The 16,975-nt window shown below is 41.5% G+C and overlaps 1 protein-coding gene across 6 annotated transcripts in view; it reads left to right on the top strand.

Moving 5' to 3' along the window:
- PDGFA (platelet derived growth factor subunit A) overlaps window positions 1-15,310 on the top strand; it is a 36,884-nt gene extending 21,574 nt beyond the window's left edge. For 2 of the 6 annotated variants that reach the window (XM_055805975.1, XM_055805976.1), the window contains one exon: window positions 1,174-4,378. Coding sequence is in view for 3 of the 6 variants with exons in the window: in XM_055805976.1 (XP_055661951.1) it covers window positions 1,174-1,184 (11 nt within the window). In the remaining 3 variants the exon portion in view is untranslated. Of the gene's footprint in view, window positions 1-953; window positions 1,068-1,173; window positions 4,379-6,144; window positions 6,319-12,154; window positions 14,936-15,215 lie in introns of those variants that run through there. The other 4 variants (XR_008747475.1, XR_008747474.1, XM_055805974.1 and 1 more) reach the window with 4 other exon arrangements.
- Window positions 15,311-16,975: the final 1,665 nt, after the last annotated feature.

The following is a 16,975-nucleotide window of genomic DNA, read 5'->3' as shown; positions in this document are numbered from 1 at the left end:
AAAACTTAATCAATTATCATCACTTCAACTTAATCACTGTTCAAAATCTTGACACTTGCTACCTCAAGGCTGCAAAGAGATTAGATGTGATTGGCTTTGATAATTCTACCTGCTGGTATTTTTCCTTTAAGCTCCACATCACCATCAGCATCTTACATTCTTGAGCTACTTCCTTTTCTTGCCTTTTTTGTTTCTTTTTTGTTTGGAGGGTGCTAATACTTCAGCTTCTGAAATCTCAAGTTCCATTGCCTCTGCTTTTATTTCATTATTATTGATTTCTGAGGTCAAAGCATCACATAATAATGCATGAATGAATTGCCAGGTTACGAACTGTTGTGTTCCCCATTGGCTGTAAAACATTGAGTGTACATACAACAAATACTATTATAAGCATGGTCATCAAGCCCATGTTTTGGCATGAACTGGGATTGATTGTACATGCACCTGAGATGGTCTGATGATCTGCCTACCTGACAAGGAAGACGCTTAGAAATACCGTTTTTTGTGTTGCAGGGCCCTGTGTTACTTTCACCAGAAAATTTAAGATCTTTTTTTTTTTTTCTGTGTTCAGTCTCAGTAAGATGATAACAGTCAGTCATCAAAATTCATGAGGTTTTCACTGTAGTGAAAAACTAACACCCTCTCATTGCAAAAATGACTGAAATCCTTTGGCCAACATATTAGCAATGTGTGATGATGGCGATACACATTCCAAATTAAATATGGAATTTCCATTTCTTAATGACTTGAAATTATGTAAACTGCAGCACTTGCAATTGATTCTAGTATTTGGAGCGGGAATGATTTGGATTTTGCAGTGTATGTGCCTAGCGCCTGGATGATGGTGAATTTAATTTCAAGCACCCATTTCTGTACGTAAACTCCCAATGGCAGTTTTCATTTATACTGATGTGTGATTTCTAAAGAATGCTAAACTTGATATCCTGTTTCAGATTAACAGGTATTTATTGGGAATAGTATGATAGAAGCAAAGATTTTCTAAAATTCAACTTTAAAAGTGAGCATGTAAACTCAATCAAAACAGCATTTAGAACTTCTTGTCCCAGGTTAGTGACTCTTCATGCAGAACAGTTTTTTTTTAAGTCATCTACTTAGAGGATAGGACCTTTGATTCTAATCATAGAGTTATTGTATCTTTTTTCTCTCCTGCAGATGTAAGGTGAAAATAAGCTAGAAAAAAAACTTCTCTCTGGGACATGGATGTACATGGTTTGTTACATTCCTGAACCTACTATGTATGGTGCTTATTGACTGTATATTTTATTTGTTCTCCTATGTGAAAAAACTGGCTCAAAAGAACACTTAATGAGAACAAAGAGACAATGTACATTTGTTTAATGTGACATCAAAGCAAGTATTGTAGCACTCTGTGAAACAATAGGAAGCTTCCCTGTCCAAAAAAGAAAAAAAAATGAAAGAAAGAAAAACAGAAAAGAAAAAAAGACAGTTGAATGAATGGAGGATACCAAAAGTACTCAAAAACATGACAAAAATCTAAGTGAATAGTGGATTTCTGTCAGAGCAGTCAACGGTGCTTTACGTCAAGAAATGTGCCTGCGTTCTTGATGAAGATGGATGGACACTGGTGGACTTCAGGCACAAAAAAAGCAGGAATGTATGAAATGATCAAATGCCACGCAAACACTATAGAACAATACATCCTTGCTTGGTGGTGTTTTAAAAGTCTATACAAAAAAACCTTCTGGGGAGCCTTAAGTGGATTTTTTTTTACACCATAAAGTGATTATTAAGTTTTCTTTTTACTCTTTGCCTAGCTTTTTATTATCTCTTGGACTACATTTGCCAATAACACATATAAAAGACTGGTATAACAATAAGCAGAACACAAAACATTATGGTATTTCTCCTAGTGGGATGCAAACTAATGAGATGTATTAAAATAAAAATGGTATACCTATGCATAATTTTCTAGACGTTTCTTGGTTTATGTTCCCCAACCTCCCCCGTAATTTAAAGCATTACATAAAAATTAAAAAAAGAGAAAAAAAAGAGAGATGTGCGTAAACAAATCATAGGATATCCATGCAAAAATCCTTTTTTTTTTTTCTTTAAGACTTATGCCAGTTGCCTACTAGTGATATTGTGTTAGCAATTGTCATTCTTATCAGTATACAGATACTTTTATTTCACATGTTGAAGCTGTGTGAAATGTACAAATTCTTGTATCTGCATTGTACAATGTCATGGTAGCATGGGAACTACCTTGCTGCAAATATTTGAACAAAACCTAAAATTCTTTATTTTTGGTAAAATGTTATGCTTTATGTGTATTCAACAGAAATACGTGTTTTTGTAAAGGTGAAGTTTGTATTTTTATCTAAAAATTAACAGTTTTATATACCTGAGAAAGCCTGCTATGTTTTCTTGAACCAAAAAAAAAAAAAAAAAAAAGAAAAAAGAAAAAAAAAGCATTTTGTGGTCATATTTTTGTAGTAGAATAGCCCAAATAACATCAAAATATATTTTAACTATAGCAGGGCAGATAAAATACTCTGGCACCAGCTTCTATGTTTTCAAAGTGCTAAAGGATTAAATGTTCGGTTCCCCACGGATTGCAGTGGGAGCCACATGGCTAAATCCTTCTGTACTGCTTTGGAAATATAGGGCTGTGCCAGATATGTCATGGCTACTCACTTGGCCAAAATCACTGCCCCACCCCAGTAGTTTGGATTATGTACCCCTTGTTTTATTTGGATTATCACATTGGATATGTAAAATGAACTACTGGATTCTTTTATTCGTGAAACCATCTACAAAAAGATGAAAGAGTTTTCTTATTTTGGAACGACAAAAAAGTTTGTCTTGAAGACAGTGTTCCTGCTCAAATAAAAAATATCTTCAAATATGAATGAACTGCAGAACCTTAAAACAACAAAAGAGAGATTTTTAACCTTTCCATTTCTTTAAATACAGTTCAGACATTCCCCTCCTGATCCTGTAGCTATGTCCAATTACAACCAAACAAAGCAATGTTAGCTAACAGGCATTATTGGCTTCAGATGCTAATGCAGAGATAGAGTTAGTCACCGTTCTATTTTGTGATCATTTTCCCAGTGTATTTGTTGAGCACCAAAACTGGAAATACATTTAACTAAGATTGTCTGTGCTTGTTTTCCACTAAGTGTACTGTTCACAATGTTATGCACATGAATGTATGTGTCTGCGTTTAAAAAAGTGTATAAAATGTAATTTATATATTTATGTTTCAGTGGGATGCCAATAATGTTGCTCCGTTCCTTTTTTGTCTAAAAGATATCTAATGAAAAAAATCCATATATCCATTAAAGTCATGTAGATGAAAAGCATTATGTCACCCACTCAGACACTGTGCAGGTATGAAAGGATGTCAAAGTCACTTAAGTGGAATAATTTGCATAACAACTTTTTGAGAGTCCTATGGTTGCACTGGCATAACGTGGTTGCATTCAGATCAGAGGGCCAGCTTCCCTGGAGAAACTCCGTTCAGTGGAATGGAGCTCTGTTGATTTACATCACGGGTGAGTCTGGCTTTGTAGTAAAATCTTGAAAAAAAGGCAAACTGAGACGCATACATTTTATTGGTGCCAGCAAATAAATGTGTATGCCCGATTGAGAAAACCAGGAGAGAATGAAGACTGGAGTCGCTTCCAGTAGTCGTTTGTTTGAGACTTGTAGTCTCGAGTTAACTTTGTTGCAAGGAATGAAATGCACATGAGTCTTTGTTCTCAAGCACAGTGTTTATATGGCATGCAGCAGAAAACTCAAAAAAAATCTCAGGGCTATATTCTCAGCTAGTATAAATTGGCAAATGTTTTTGACTTCAGCTGCCCCTAAGCTAATTTACATCAGATGAGGATCCAGTCCACACTTTTCAAAATACAAGGAGTAGTGTCACGCCGTGAGCGTTGCTTACTGTAGTCCAGCTGAGATACTGCCTGCCAGCCTCTGGAACATTACAGGCTACGGTATCGGTCCTTCTTCTTCCAAGTGGCAGATACAACCAGAAGGAACAGTAACATTAAAGGCTGTGACACAGGAGACATTGATTCAAAGTTAAGTTGGACATTTCAAGGGCCATATCCTCAGCTGGTGTAAATCATCACTCCATTGCCTGCAGTGGAGCTGTACCAGCTTACACCACTTGAGGGGCTGGTCCCTCATTCTTGCTCATCCCTTTCACTACTTGACCCTGCAGGGATCTCAGATTGTCATGTACGGTTAATGTAATCCTGTGTTCTCTAATAATTAAGCACAATAAGTGAATATAAGAATGGGTGTCAGACTTAACTTTGAATGTCCAAGCTCTGAAATGGTTTGTTTCACCATTGTGGCTGTAAATTAAACAGTTCTCTGTGCATTTGTGAATGCTGTGTCATATCTTCTTCTGCTATCTACTGGAGGTGGACTCCATCTGGACTTTTTAAGTGCTGCATTTGGAGTGTTACAGGGAAGGGTGTGAGCAATTGGAGCTGCAATATATCAGATTGACAGCTCTGTTATTTGTGGGGTGGGGGGTTAGTAGGGAGCTTAATGAAGGAATTGGAGATAACAGTTGTTGTAAGTCACATTTCCTTGCAATCCTTCAACACCCTGTTAGTTTTGTCCTTGCATGTATAGGTAGAGATTTGGGGGTAAAATGTTTTTCTGTTTTACATTCAGCAGTCACTTCCTCTGTCCAGAGATTCAGAAAAGTTGTTGGCCTGATTTCATCTTTTTTGAGGTCTTTCCTGGTCAGAAAGTGTATGTGTAGGGGACTGCCCCAAAACAATCTCAGTGTTACAATATGGTGCATGATCACTGATTCTCTAGCCAGTTCATTACATTTAACTTTGTGCTTCATCTTTCCAGAGCTGCCCTTCAGTTGCTTTTGCTGAGTGAAATCAAGGATTACGTGCCAGTTTGCTTTCCTTTTCTCCTGTCCTCTGTCCTGCTTGGCATCTGCTTTACCAGGCAGTGCACAGTGACTGCAGGCAGTTGCTCCTCTCCAGCCCTGGAGGTTCCTATGCAGCTCCAGCACTTCTGTGTCTTTGAGCTTAGGCTTTTTACTCTGCTTGGAACAGCATCTCACGGGCCTCCTCCCTCCAACGGGCTTCAGCATTCCAGCTGTGAGGTTCTCTTGGCTGTCCTCCTGGGGTCCATGTTGCCTTTCTGTGGTCTGCTTTCCAGCTGTTCTCTGCCTGACTTTCCCATCCCTCTGTTTCTGTCTCTCAAAAATGATTTTCCCTTTCTAGGATCTGTCTCATCATGTATCTCTTTGCTCTCCTCCTGCCTGACAGAACAGCCTTTGATCTGTTTATCTCCACATCAATTGCTTTATCTAGGCATGTGCCTGAGATCCCGTATCCCAGGCCTACAGGCCCATAACTGACCCCCACATGAAAAACAAATGCTGTTATATAGACACGTGTTTGTGGAGAGAAACAGATAAATCTTTGCATTTGGAAAAATACTCGTTACTGAAAGCGTCTTGATAAAGCTCTGTCCAATTCCAGCAACGGTGTAACTCTGAATAGTGGCATTGAAGCAATTTCAGACATCTGACAGTTCAATTAAGATCAGTGGCCCCATTAATAATTTAATTTGAAAGTGTACCCAAAACCAAAGATGATGTTTCAAAGCTACCTCTGATTTGCGTGCTCGTATTTTAATGTAAATCAAAGAAAATCTTGTTTGTAGGCCCCTTCCATGGCTTTGAAATTTTTACTCTGAATACTCTGGCCCTCTCTTGGGCTGGAAATTGTGGTTGCTTTAAAACAGAAACAATGCGGAGGTTTTCAATGAATTTCCTTGGTGTTTCTAGTACACAGCTTCTAGTACTAGCAGATCTCAGAAACAGAGTCAGGTAAAAATCGTTTAAACCCATAAGAAACCCACTTAAGTTTGTTTTAATTTCAGGTAACAGAGAAAAGCCTATCAGTGTTGCATTCCTCAAAAATCAGCCTCTGTTTTGTATTTATTGTTCCATTTAATTACTGTGTGTTTTCCCACAATTTAATAGCAAGGTATGATTCCATGTCTGAGCTTTTCTGTGCCACTCTGCTGTAGCATCTCTGCAGCACAGTCTTGAACTGGTTTGTACTCCTATCTCCTCTGAAATAAAGAACTATTGTTATCCCATTTTAGGCGAGACCGAGGCATGGAGAAATGACTGTGCAAGGTCACACAGCAAGGCTATGGCAGAACCAGGGATAGGACTCAGATCTGAGTGCTCATCCAGTGCCCTAAATCACACGACCATCTTCCCTTTCCAAGAATGAATCCTTGCACCCTTAGAGCTAAATACTGAAAAGATTGAGGGTAAGTTGTTTTGCCTAATTATTGTGCATTGGATACATGATCAAAAATCACTGCCATATCGTCAGAGAATGTAGTGACTGATGAAAACCCAGCTTTCTGCCCTTGAAATTATGTAGCCTTTTATACTGTCATGAGCTAGTAATTTCCTGCATCTCTAAGGAGGCAATCCTTTGTGACTTACAGTGAAAATTATGCACACAGAATGAATCAAGACTCCGATTTTATGGGAATTCCCAAAAATTCAGTAGACAATTTCATTGTACTTCCCTTTCATTCATTCCTTTTATGGTGTGGGTAATGTTTCCAAAGGGAACTGTTTTTATCATGGGCCCAATCCTGATTTTTTTTTCCCAGGCCCTAACATGGAAAGGCACTTTTAAGAGGCGCCTGTGTTTGCCCTTCTTCAGACTAGTGCCTAAGCATGCTCATAACTTTGGACAAACATCCCATTGACCCCAGGCAAATGGAGCAGAGTTGATGCTTTATTACTTTTTTTAAGTAGGGTGTGCCTCCCTGACACAAGATCCCAGTTGTGGGGTAGGGGTCTTTGTGCTTTTAGAGTGTTGCAGTATGTTGTAAGCAACCCCAAAGATGAAGTAACAGGACTAGAATATACAACTAGAAAAACAGCTGGGAGAATTCCACACTCTTCTACTCCTGTGGAGGTTGCCATTTTGAAATACGTATTTGTCCTGGCATGGGTGGATTCAGCACTGCAACTGCTAATGCCAGTGAGTCCATTTAAGATCATCTGTTGGGGCACATCAAAGAATATAATGTGAAAATTCACAGTCATACCCATAACAGACAGATGAGAGAGCAAATTTCATGTGAAATTTGGCAACTTCTGGTTTTGTGAAAAAAGAAAAGGAATTAGAAGAGACAGTGAACAAGGTCAGAAGGTTGATCATTCATTTTTCAGTTGTGGAATGTTACCTGTCCCTTTAATCATTCTAATTATTTGCTGCATCAGGCTAAATTATATGCTGAAGTAGCTCAGAATCAGTACAACATGTAAAACATTATGGCTGGTTCTCGTTGAACTGCTGCCTATTATCATGGCATATGACTGTGAGGTGGGACCTGCAATCACAGCTGTAAATCAAAGAACAAGTCATAGGTTAGGTACTGTTTTCCTTAGATATTGTCTCTAAGTTTGTTTTCTGTATGCTGGTCTCTTGAGTGACGTTTGGTGAGCTTTTCAGTTAGGTGTAAAGTCACAAAGACATGGTTCCCAACCTGAAACTAAGAAAGTGCTAATTCTTAGTCTTGTTCATAATCAATAGATGAAATCCTGGCAACATCCTGGTGATAGAATTTCTGTCACTGAAGGTTTCAGCATCACATTCTTCCAGTGTTGCTTCTTCCTCTAGAGGGGAATCCAGTCATCATTATTGTATTTGACTTATTACCAGACCATCAAATCTGACTTGGTTTGAGCTTTTAGCATCTAAAAATTTCTGTTTGTGATACTTGTGCATGCCAAGTGTCTTCCAGGGTCTTAGATAATACACAAAGAAAGGCTGACTTGTGTGCTTCAACAGAAAAGAAATCCACATACGAAGGCTGGAGTGGTCCCTCCAGCAGGGAAATAAGGAGCCAAATTTGTAACAAGTGTTGCACACTCATCTTGCCAAGATCAGACTGGTTGTTTTGGCCTCTTCCTACTATCTTTGATCTTGTGTAATAAGGGCAACTTGTTTTACTGTCCATGTTTGAAATTGAGAGTAGGTGTTAAGATCAGGTAGGCAAAACCCAGAAGCACCCAGAGATGCAGTTGAGCCCATAGCACTTGAAATCCCCTGGGGATTTTGAAACATCTTGATTCTTGAAAGCAATCACAAATAAGTAGAAGAAAAGTTTTTTAAACACTTCTGAAAATCTCACCCTGGTTTATCTGGCAGGTGAAAAAAGAATTCAGGAAATACAGTACATAGAGTGATCATTCAGTGACAAAATAGGTGTTCATAGAAAATGCTCATGCTTAAATCTTTCAGCAGTTAATGATCATCTTTACAGACCATAATACTTGAATACTTCACTTATCGATACATCAGGGCTTGGATGAACTTTGAGACGTATGAAAATGGGACACTCCTTAGGCCAATGGTAGCTCTATGATCTAGTAACTGATCAACCAATTACATAATTGGCCAGATCACTAACTTGCATAAATAGATACAACTCCATGAACTTCACTGGAGATGACAGTTACCTGAGAATTGACCCGAAACTCTTGCCACAAAGCAGATAATGGTTTCATATTTTGCTGTTCAGTGTTGTTGTAAAAATAGACTCATTTCCTGGAGCAGTTAAAACAAGAAAATCTGGAAAAGCAATTTCCCACAGAGACTCATCCACACTGGAATTTGCCGAGGTCCCCAGATGTGAACATGTACTGTTAGAAAACATAGAACAGCAACTTTGTTTAGGGAAGGCTCTGACCTGTCAAAAATACTGAGCATTTGTTACCAGACTTTTCCTTGGCAATTAGCGGGTAGAATTACTCATAGAAATTGTTTTGTTTGCTCACAAGGGGAGAAGCAAGACATAAATTCAAGATATCCCTGTTTGACCACAAGAAAGAAGATTGTTCACAGAGGGATTGTTGTTGAAGTGCTGAGTGGCCTCAGGTCCCTTTGGGGATGAACTTAAACTTGTAGACATCAGTGAAGTATCAAGGGCCCTCCAGAATTGCTGGACATCCCTAGCTGTGATTTTTTTCATCAGTCTAAGGGATTTGGGCATCCTGTTTTAATTAATTTTTACAAGACTTTTGAGAAACCTCAGTTGGTGTCAGAATGCTTCTGTCTTTGTTCTGCAGAGAGACTTATTTTGACCCAGGGATGGTACCGTGACTGTTGCCTTCCTTCTCTAGGTAGTAGCACTCAAACCTCAGGTTTGCTTTCTGCTGTTTGGTGTAGAGGTTTCCCAGCAGTGACTTTGCAAGTGTCTGTTGCATGCCCCATTCACTGCTGTGACAGCCTGACATTTCAGATGGAGAGCCCTTGTTACTCCAGCCATGCTTCACCTTTTCTTAACACTTTGGTTTTACATCTTCTCTATGAAGGCGATGCTGATTTAAGCTGAAGACCAGGGAAGTTTCAACAGGCCAGATTTTCTGCTGTGGGCCCTGTTCTGCTGGAGCCTGTTGCCCAGCTGTGTCAGCTGTATGGGGCCAGAAGAGGAGGGAGAGATGCTGCAGCACTTAAAGAAGCCAAGATACGTGTCTTATTGTGCTTAAACGGTCCTGCCTGAAGACACATCTTCCCTGGCTGGCACCAAGCACTGCAGTTTCCTCCTTTCTAATGTTTTCTTGATGCTGACATGTCCCTCATGTGGAGGAAGGTCTCCTGCTGCTTTGTGTGGCTGAGGAGATGTATCTACTTGGCAGCAAGATTCCCATGCAGACTGAGGGCTCTGTGCAAATACACTTGGGCATAAAGACATTTCTTGGTCCAAACTCACCCACAGTAAAGTTAAGCGGCTCAGAGGTTTTCCTGGAGCCAGGAAGCTACTCAAAAACCTGTTCAGGATCTGAATTCCCCTTGACTGCAGTGGCTTTCCACAGCAAAAATGACAGAAGCAATTTATCCCAGATAAAGTGGTTTCTTCAACAGACCATGTAGGGGTCCTGCAGGTTAATGCTCAGCTTGCATACTTTACTGATTGTCACCTATACTGCTTTTAAATCACATTGTCACTATTTATTCAGGGATGTTTCTGGGTTAGCAAGTGCAAATCTTTCCCATTAGTTCCCTGCATTCCCCTAAGTTGTGATTCAGCAAGAGAGTCAGTGGAAAGCTGAATGTGAGGCATGTGAGATGTTTCTTTGAAGTTTCTTGTGCTTAAAGTTAGGCATGAGCTGAGCAGGCTTGCTAAACCGAGTCCCTGAAGAGGCTACGGTGGTAACACAGTGTAAGCTTAGTCTTTTACACATTGTCTGGGGTGATGTTAGTTGCAGAAGCAGTCCTCAGCCTTTCAGTAAACTATTCCATAGTAATGAGGAAAAGCTTTAACTATTCGGTGGCTTTCTACCAGCAAGCTCAGCTACACTAGAAAGCCCACAGCAATGCTTGCCCTCTCTGGGCCTCTAAGGTCTCTTCCTTCCTTATTTTTGTCATTTTTCTTTTCTAAGGCAAGTGAAAAAAAAATCTTAAAATAGTACCTTAGAAAGGTGGGGAATTAAGCAGATCATATCATCTCGATTCCTTTATCTCACTTAATTAAGGAGAATTTTCCTAATAGTGATCTGGTGTTTCCTAAAACAAGTGTACGTGAAGAACACTTTGAGCAACTTCAAAAGAATTTTCAGGCTAGATCAGGAAAAGATAAAACCAGAAGTGGAAACTTCTAATACTTTATAGCTCATTACTTACAGGAAGTGTATTGTTGCATAGGATACTAATGAATTCTGCAGGATGAAGCTTCCAAAAGAAAAAAATGGCACCTTCTTGTATCTTGGGAGAAAGATCTGAGAGCTTTTGCAATTATGATAGATACGCAGTGAATGTGTATGGTCTTATCACCCAGAAAGAGTCCACCTCTGCGAAAAAGCTTTTTAAAGTTTCAGGTGTGTACACTATTGAATTTCTGTAGCAACTTCCTGGTCTAGGTGCGAAAAATGATAAAGGGAATGGTAAAAGTCTGTCTTGTTTTCAGTTGCTCTGTTCTATGCCCTCGAAGGCAGAAACACTGCACTGTGTGTACCTAGCTGCAGGGAGAGCAGCCGGAACACGTTTGAATGACGTAAGGGTGAACACGGTGAAGTTGGTGCTGATGTTCACAGTCAGGTAGTGAGGCCAGCAACGTGAGAATAACAAAATGGATACTCAGATTTACCAGTGACACCTGTCTGGAAAATTAATATTTGACAGACTCTTAATTAACTCAAGAAGTAATCCTAAAATCCTGGTTTTGAACAAGGGCCTGAATCCCAAGTTACTGGATTTACTGTTGATGAGCTGATGCTCTCAGAAATGTTGTGAAACGGGAATATTTCATTTTGTAAAGCACCCAGAGATCTTATGGGTAAGAAGTAACAGTTTCCTACTGTTAAAGAGTTCCCTGGTGTAAGCAGGCCCCTTGATGGTGACTAGAGAGCTGAAGGGTCATGCCTCAGTGTGACCATCCCACCACGGGGGATATGCCCACCTTCCAGCTCTTGTATTTCACTCAGATTGTAAGGCTAGCTTTGCTGTATGTATGAACATACTTTAGGTGGCAAGGCATTTCCATCAGGACTGAAGCACACGGGTAGTGAAGCTTGCACATTTTTTTTGTTATATACAGGCAAGATGTTTAAATACCGAGTTAGCTGCTTTTTGTATCTATAGGCACCCAGATACTTCTAAACTTGTGGTCTTACTGAAAATCAAGAAGTGTTTGCCCTTGTGAAAGTTTCTACTCATGTGTGAAAGTGAGATTTGGACTCCTAAGTCACAAAGATGCTTTTGCAAATGTTGTATCTGTCTTTCTGCTTCTCTATAAATCAACCTGCTTGGCCTGAACTGAATGTTTAAATAATAAACCACTGAAGGACAGTCTCATTTCTTCTTTCTGAGTGTTTCCCTTATGGAGCGCTTGGGGTCACATGGCATCTGCTTTGACCTTAAGGACCTGCTTTCTGGAGGCTTTTTTACAATGCTAACAAACCCCACATTTTAACTAGCTGTTAAATAAGCCCGTCAGTGGTAACTATTCAGGACAGAGATTAGAAGAGTATTCTTACTGGGATACAAGATGGCTCTGTCCATGTGCTGGCCAGGGATGAAGGGCTGGAAAACTGTGTGGTGGAAGAGACTATTAATGTGATTTTCCACAACTTTCCTTGCAGCTGCATTTTTGAGGAGAGAGAGAGAGAGATGGCTAGGCTTGCAGTAACATGTTGTGCCGTCATAAATGCTACAGCCACCATCTGTTTCCAGCCCACGACTTGAAAGAAAACTGAGCAGTAATCTCATAATTCACATGAGCATTTTACACTTGTGAACCCTTCCCAACCTTTGTCTAGTAATGAGGGGAGTGCATGGTGCTAAGGTTTGTATTTTTCCTGCACGTATTAGTGTTTATTTGTATGTCTCTCTCTGTTTTGTTGTTTTTGGTTTTTTTTTCCACGGGCCCATAAAAATAATTTCTCTGGGAGGGAAATCAGACCAGTTCTACATCCACAGTCAAAAGAAACATAATAAAGGCAAAATCCCAATTCCATTGACCTTGCTGGCAAAATTCTCTAGGAGGAGGTGCATTTAACATTTCTTGCTGTGTCTGCCTTAGTTACTTGATTAAAAGAAAGACAGACATTAGAAAGTGAAGAGGCAGGTTGCTGAACTGCCCTTTCCCTGCAGAAACAGAGCTGCCAGGATAGCCGGACATGCGCATTTTAAACCTGCACCATCAGAAAGGATGGTAATGTTAGGCTGGATTTTAATGAAAACAAATTCTTCTGCTAATCTTCGCTTCGGGCTGGCCCTCCGTGGGATTAAGGATACCACCTGCTGTGCCAAAGACATGCTCAGGTTCGAGGCTGCTGGTGGGTGGGAAGAACAGAAACATCTGAGAGTGACTCTGGTGAGCGATCGATCGCAGTCTGTCCTGTTGCAGTGCCCTCAGGGAAGCCAAAGAGTTGAGATCATTTAGCTGATGGAAATACTGCTCCCCTCCACCCTGCAAAGCAAGGCTAGCATCATTAAGGATTTATTTTTGACTGTTCTGCAAAACCAAGGGCTGCTGTGTCTCTGGGCCTCCTCTCGTCTTTGGACCCAATTTGCACGCCTCCTCCCTAGCACAGCCGAACTGGCTGAATGAACTCCTGCTCTCCTCTGGCCTTAGAAAAAAATTACTTTCATCATCTCGACCAGACTGCAGAGCAGTGTAAGGATGAAAGGGCTTCTCATTTCATATATCCCACTGCTGCTAGAACTATAAATCCTTGATGGACTGAGTTTATAACAAACTGCTACTGCAAGCAAGTGAAATTTATTTTGTGTTGTCATATGTATGGTCAAACTGTCCAAGAAGTTGCCAAAGAACTGAGCTGCTGATGGGCAAGCCATTCAATCTCTTCTCATTTTATTTAAAAATAATTAATAACTATCAATCAAAGGAACTTATTTTGACATGTGCTACTTGTTGGGTGATCTTCAGTATCTCCAAGATGTGTCCATAAGCGGAAGAAAGCTGCCAGCTGTTGCTGGGTCCAGCAGACATGACATGAAGTTCCACCAAGGAAAGGTTTTTGGGCTCATAGCGCTGAGGACAGGTTAAGGGATGCCTCCTTTTTTAGCACTGCTTGCTGTTCTGCATGTGTTTGGTCAGGTAGCAAGGGTGCACAGAGGCCAGGTCTAGCCACATTGACCTCTGCTTGAATCAGTGACAAAGCTTCATTGACCTGTACACGGCAGTGGTCCTTCTGTCTTGCAGCATGATCAAAGATGGAATGCTGGTGGATCTCTGGGGTCTAGAAAGCTGGCCCATGTCTTTTTTGGTGCCTTGTGATGGTAGATGAGCTAAAAAGAAGATAGGACAAACTCTAATCTGATGGGGTCTGAATCATATATGTTTCTGTATCATTTTTTTTACAGAACAAATAAGCCTGAAAAGTTACCTTATTTTTGTTTTCTACCTAGGCTAATTAATTATAACTGGGAGTGTTGGGAGCTGTTGTATTAAACAGCCTTTCCCTGCTTATTCCTGTCCTGCCAGACTCAATCTCTGCAGCCCCCTCCTCTGTAGTTCATGGCCACATCTGGAGTGTCTGCTCTGCACACGTGCTGGTAGGAGCCCTCTCCCCGCTGGTGCACACGTCGTGGCCTTTGGTGTCCATGGAGTTAGAAGCATCTTTCCTGACGCTTGTTTTTGCGTGAGAGGGAGAGAGAGAGGGGGCATGGGAAGGGCAGTGGCAGGGAAGGCCTCTGACATGAAATTCCCAGGAACAGGATTTGCACATTTTATGACCGTTCAGATGGAAATGCAATAGAGCTGAATTATTCTTCCTTAATCCTGCTTTCTCCTTTTCCTCCCAGCAGCCTCCTCCCCTCAAGCTTAGGTAATACAGAAGCTTATAAACAAATCCCACTGCATGAAAAATAGCATGGGGGGGGGGGGGGGGGGGGGAGGCGGGAAGGACCTGGGTTAGGGCTGTGATGGATAGACAGGTGGAAGGCAGGCACCAGAAGGGAGGATGAATGGTAAAAGCCTTTGATGGAAACACTAAAGAGCTATTGAAAATCCAAAGGGTGGGGGGAGGGAGAAGAAAGAATAGCAGGAGGAGAGAAAGCAAGGGAGCCGTGCCCCCTTCCCCCCCCCCCCCCCCCCCCCCCCGCCCTCTTTCTCAGGATGTTGAAAGTATTTGTCCTTCGTTACAAAATGATTGAACTGCCGCCAGGCCAGGCCACCCTTCCAGCCATTGCACTGGGAAACTGGCACTTCTGAAAGCTGCGTCACCTCTCAAATTTTATAGCTTTCCCTTTTTGTGGGAGTTTTTGTGCTGTGCGACTTGCAGGATTGTTTTCAGATTTGCTGCGTATCAAAGAAACTATATTTTGTTGCTCTGACAAACACAAAATCCAGGTAATGAAAGTAAGAATTAAAAAATAAAGGCCCATTTTTATCAGAATACCCAGCTGTCTGCCTTTTATTGAGTTAAAATTTCATGCATTTGGTATTCATGGTGTTGCATTAATATTCATTTGGTTTATATCTAGTGCTTTTTGAAGGAGGAATTTCGTCCTGTAAATAAAGCTTCAACTTTACTAATGTCTGTGTGCGCAAAAGCAATGCCTGTTCTTCACAGTCAAGAGTAGTGAGGGTGATTCTGTTACATCATAATTAAAATGTTTTTTGCATCAGGTGATTGCAGACAGCAGTGTGGAAAAGATAATCCTTCCCCTTTTCAGAATGGTCCCTGAAGTTCTGCGATGTCTTTGTCCTGTGAGATCTGCAGATGAGAAGAACTATTGAAGACCTGCGTACGAGACTGTTACTGCTGCCAGAGGCTGTATTTATATGTGTATGTATTTATATAAGCCTGATGCTTGGGAAGGACTGAATCCATGTGTATTCTTAAGAATTAGATCTGGGTGTCTGTGGATGCATCCTTCACCCAGGCTCTTGTTAACCAGGGGAGGATGCAGGACCATGGTGTCTGCCTGGTGCCACACGTGCCATCGCTGGCAGAGAGGAGGATGAGCTTGCGGTGCCCTGGCCAGGCGGTGCCCTGGCCAGGTGGTGAGCGGGGTCCTGGCCATCCCCTGGGCAGGAGCCTGCTCTCTGTGCTGGGCGGCTGTATGTCCTCCCTTCCTCGCCCTCAATGCAGCCCTCCAAGTAAACAGTGCAGACAGTCAGCTGTCTGTTGCCTCCAAGATAAGATCCTGGGATTAGGTCTCTGAGGGCTGGCTGTGCCGTATAATTAAAATAGGCCTAGGAGAGCAGAGAGGCAATATGCAGCCCATACACATGAAAGCTGAGGGGGCTGCGCTTGCTGACATATCCACTGCAGCTGAAAGCAAATCTCTCCACTAACATAACTTTGCAATAGCACTTTCCACGTAAACATCTTCAGTGCCTGGTTACATTCCTCAATGTTTGCAGTGCCCCGAGAGAGGTAACGCTGCCTTTATCCCCGCTTCCAAAAGAAGAGAAAGGGTAAGTGATTAGCTCAAGGTTAGATGGTGAGTTGCTGGAGATGGTGCTTCGGTCTCCTGCCTTCAAAGGAATTTGCTGCGGTGACCAAAGCAAACAGCCCCTGCTGTTCCCAAGGCGGACCGTGGCGTGTCATTTGCACTTTGTATCTGAGATGCTGTGTCTGGGAAGGTATCGCTGTCCTTGCAAACTAACTTCTAGTTCTTGAGTGTGGGTGAACGCTTGTCATCGTGCCAGGATGACACAAAGTCTAGAAATTATGGTGGCAATTTAGGTCATGGTATAACAGGGGAAAAAATGCTGCCTCAGAAGTGTCCCTGTCTAGTGTCACTGCTAGTGATTATTTAGCTGCAGGACATGGCTGTGGCAAAGATCAGGTTGTAGCTGATATGAATCATGCCTTGAAATAACACTTTCTTTCTTACATTGTGAAAATTGTAGAGGTATGGGAAGTGAGGGAAAATGGGATTTCCCTGGAGGTTAAAGATTTTCCTTTAATCAGCTTTCATAATGTTAATTAAATGTTTGGAACAATGGCTCGGCCATGGGATCCGCCCGCTCTTGCATAACTATCTCACAATACCGTTTTCACTTTCATGTTTATTTGCCAGCATGATTCAAAGCCAGAGCTGAGCAAGACTCCTGCACCAAGGAGCTACTTGGGTTTTGGGAAAACTCACCTCCCTCTCTTACCTGTCCAAGAGAGATAAGGCCCAAACTCTCCCCTCCTGAGAAGGAGCAGCCTGGAGGGATCACAGCACTCCGTCTGTCATCATTACCCCATCTGCAAATGGGGCTAATAAAAACTTACTGGAATTTTGAGACTGGAACATAGAGATACATACCCACCCACAGGGGGAAATGGGTGTGTTTATAGAGATCGGTACATGGATAGATGTATTCCGGGTAGGTAAGATATATTAGTGCCACTTGCTCCCTGAATTTTCACTCCTTCTGTAGCGTAATTGCTGTGTGCCCACGGGAGCCATCGTTTCTGGTCCTTTGAGCAACGGGC

Source organism: Falco peregrinus, chromosome 5, assembly GCF_023634155.1.
Source record: "Falco peregrinus isolate bFalPer1 chromosome 5, bFalPer1.pri, whole genome shotgun sequence".
Taxonomy (NCBI): Eukaryota; Metazoa; Chordata; class Aves; order Falconiformes; family Falconidae; genus Falco; species Falco peregrinus.
Note: the sequence above shows the minus strand (reverse complement) of the source record. Positions and strands in the feature narration are given on the sequence as shown.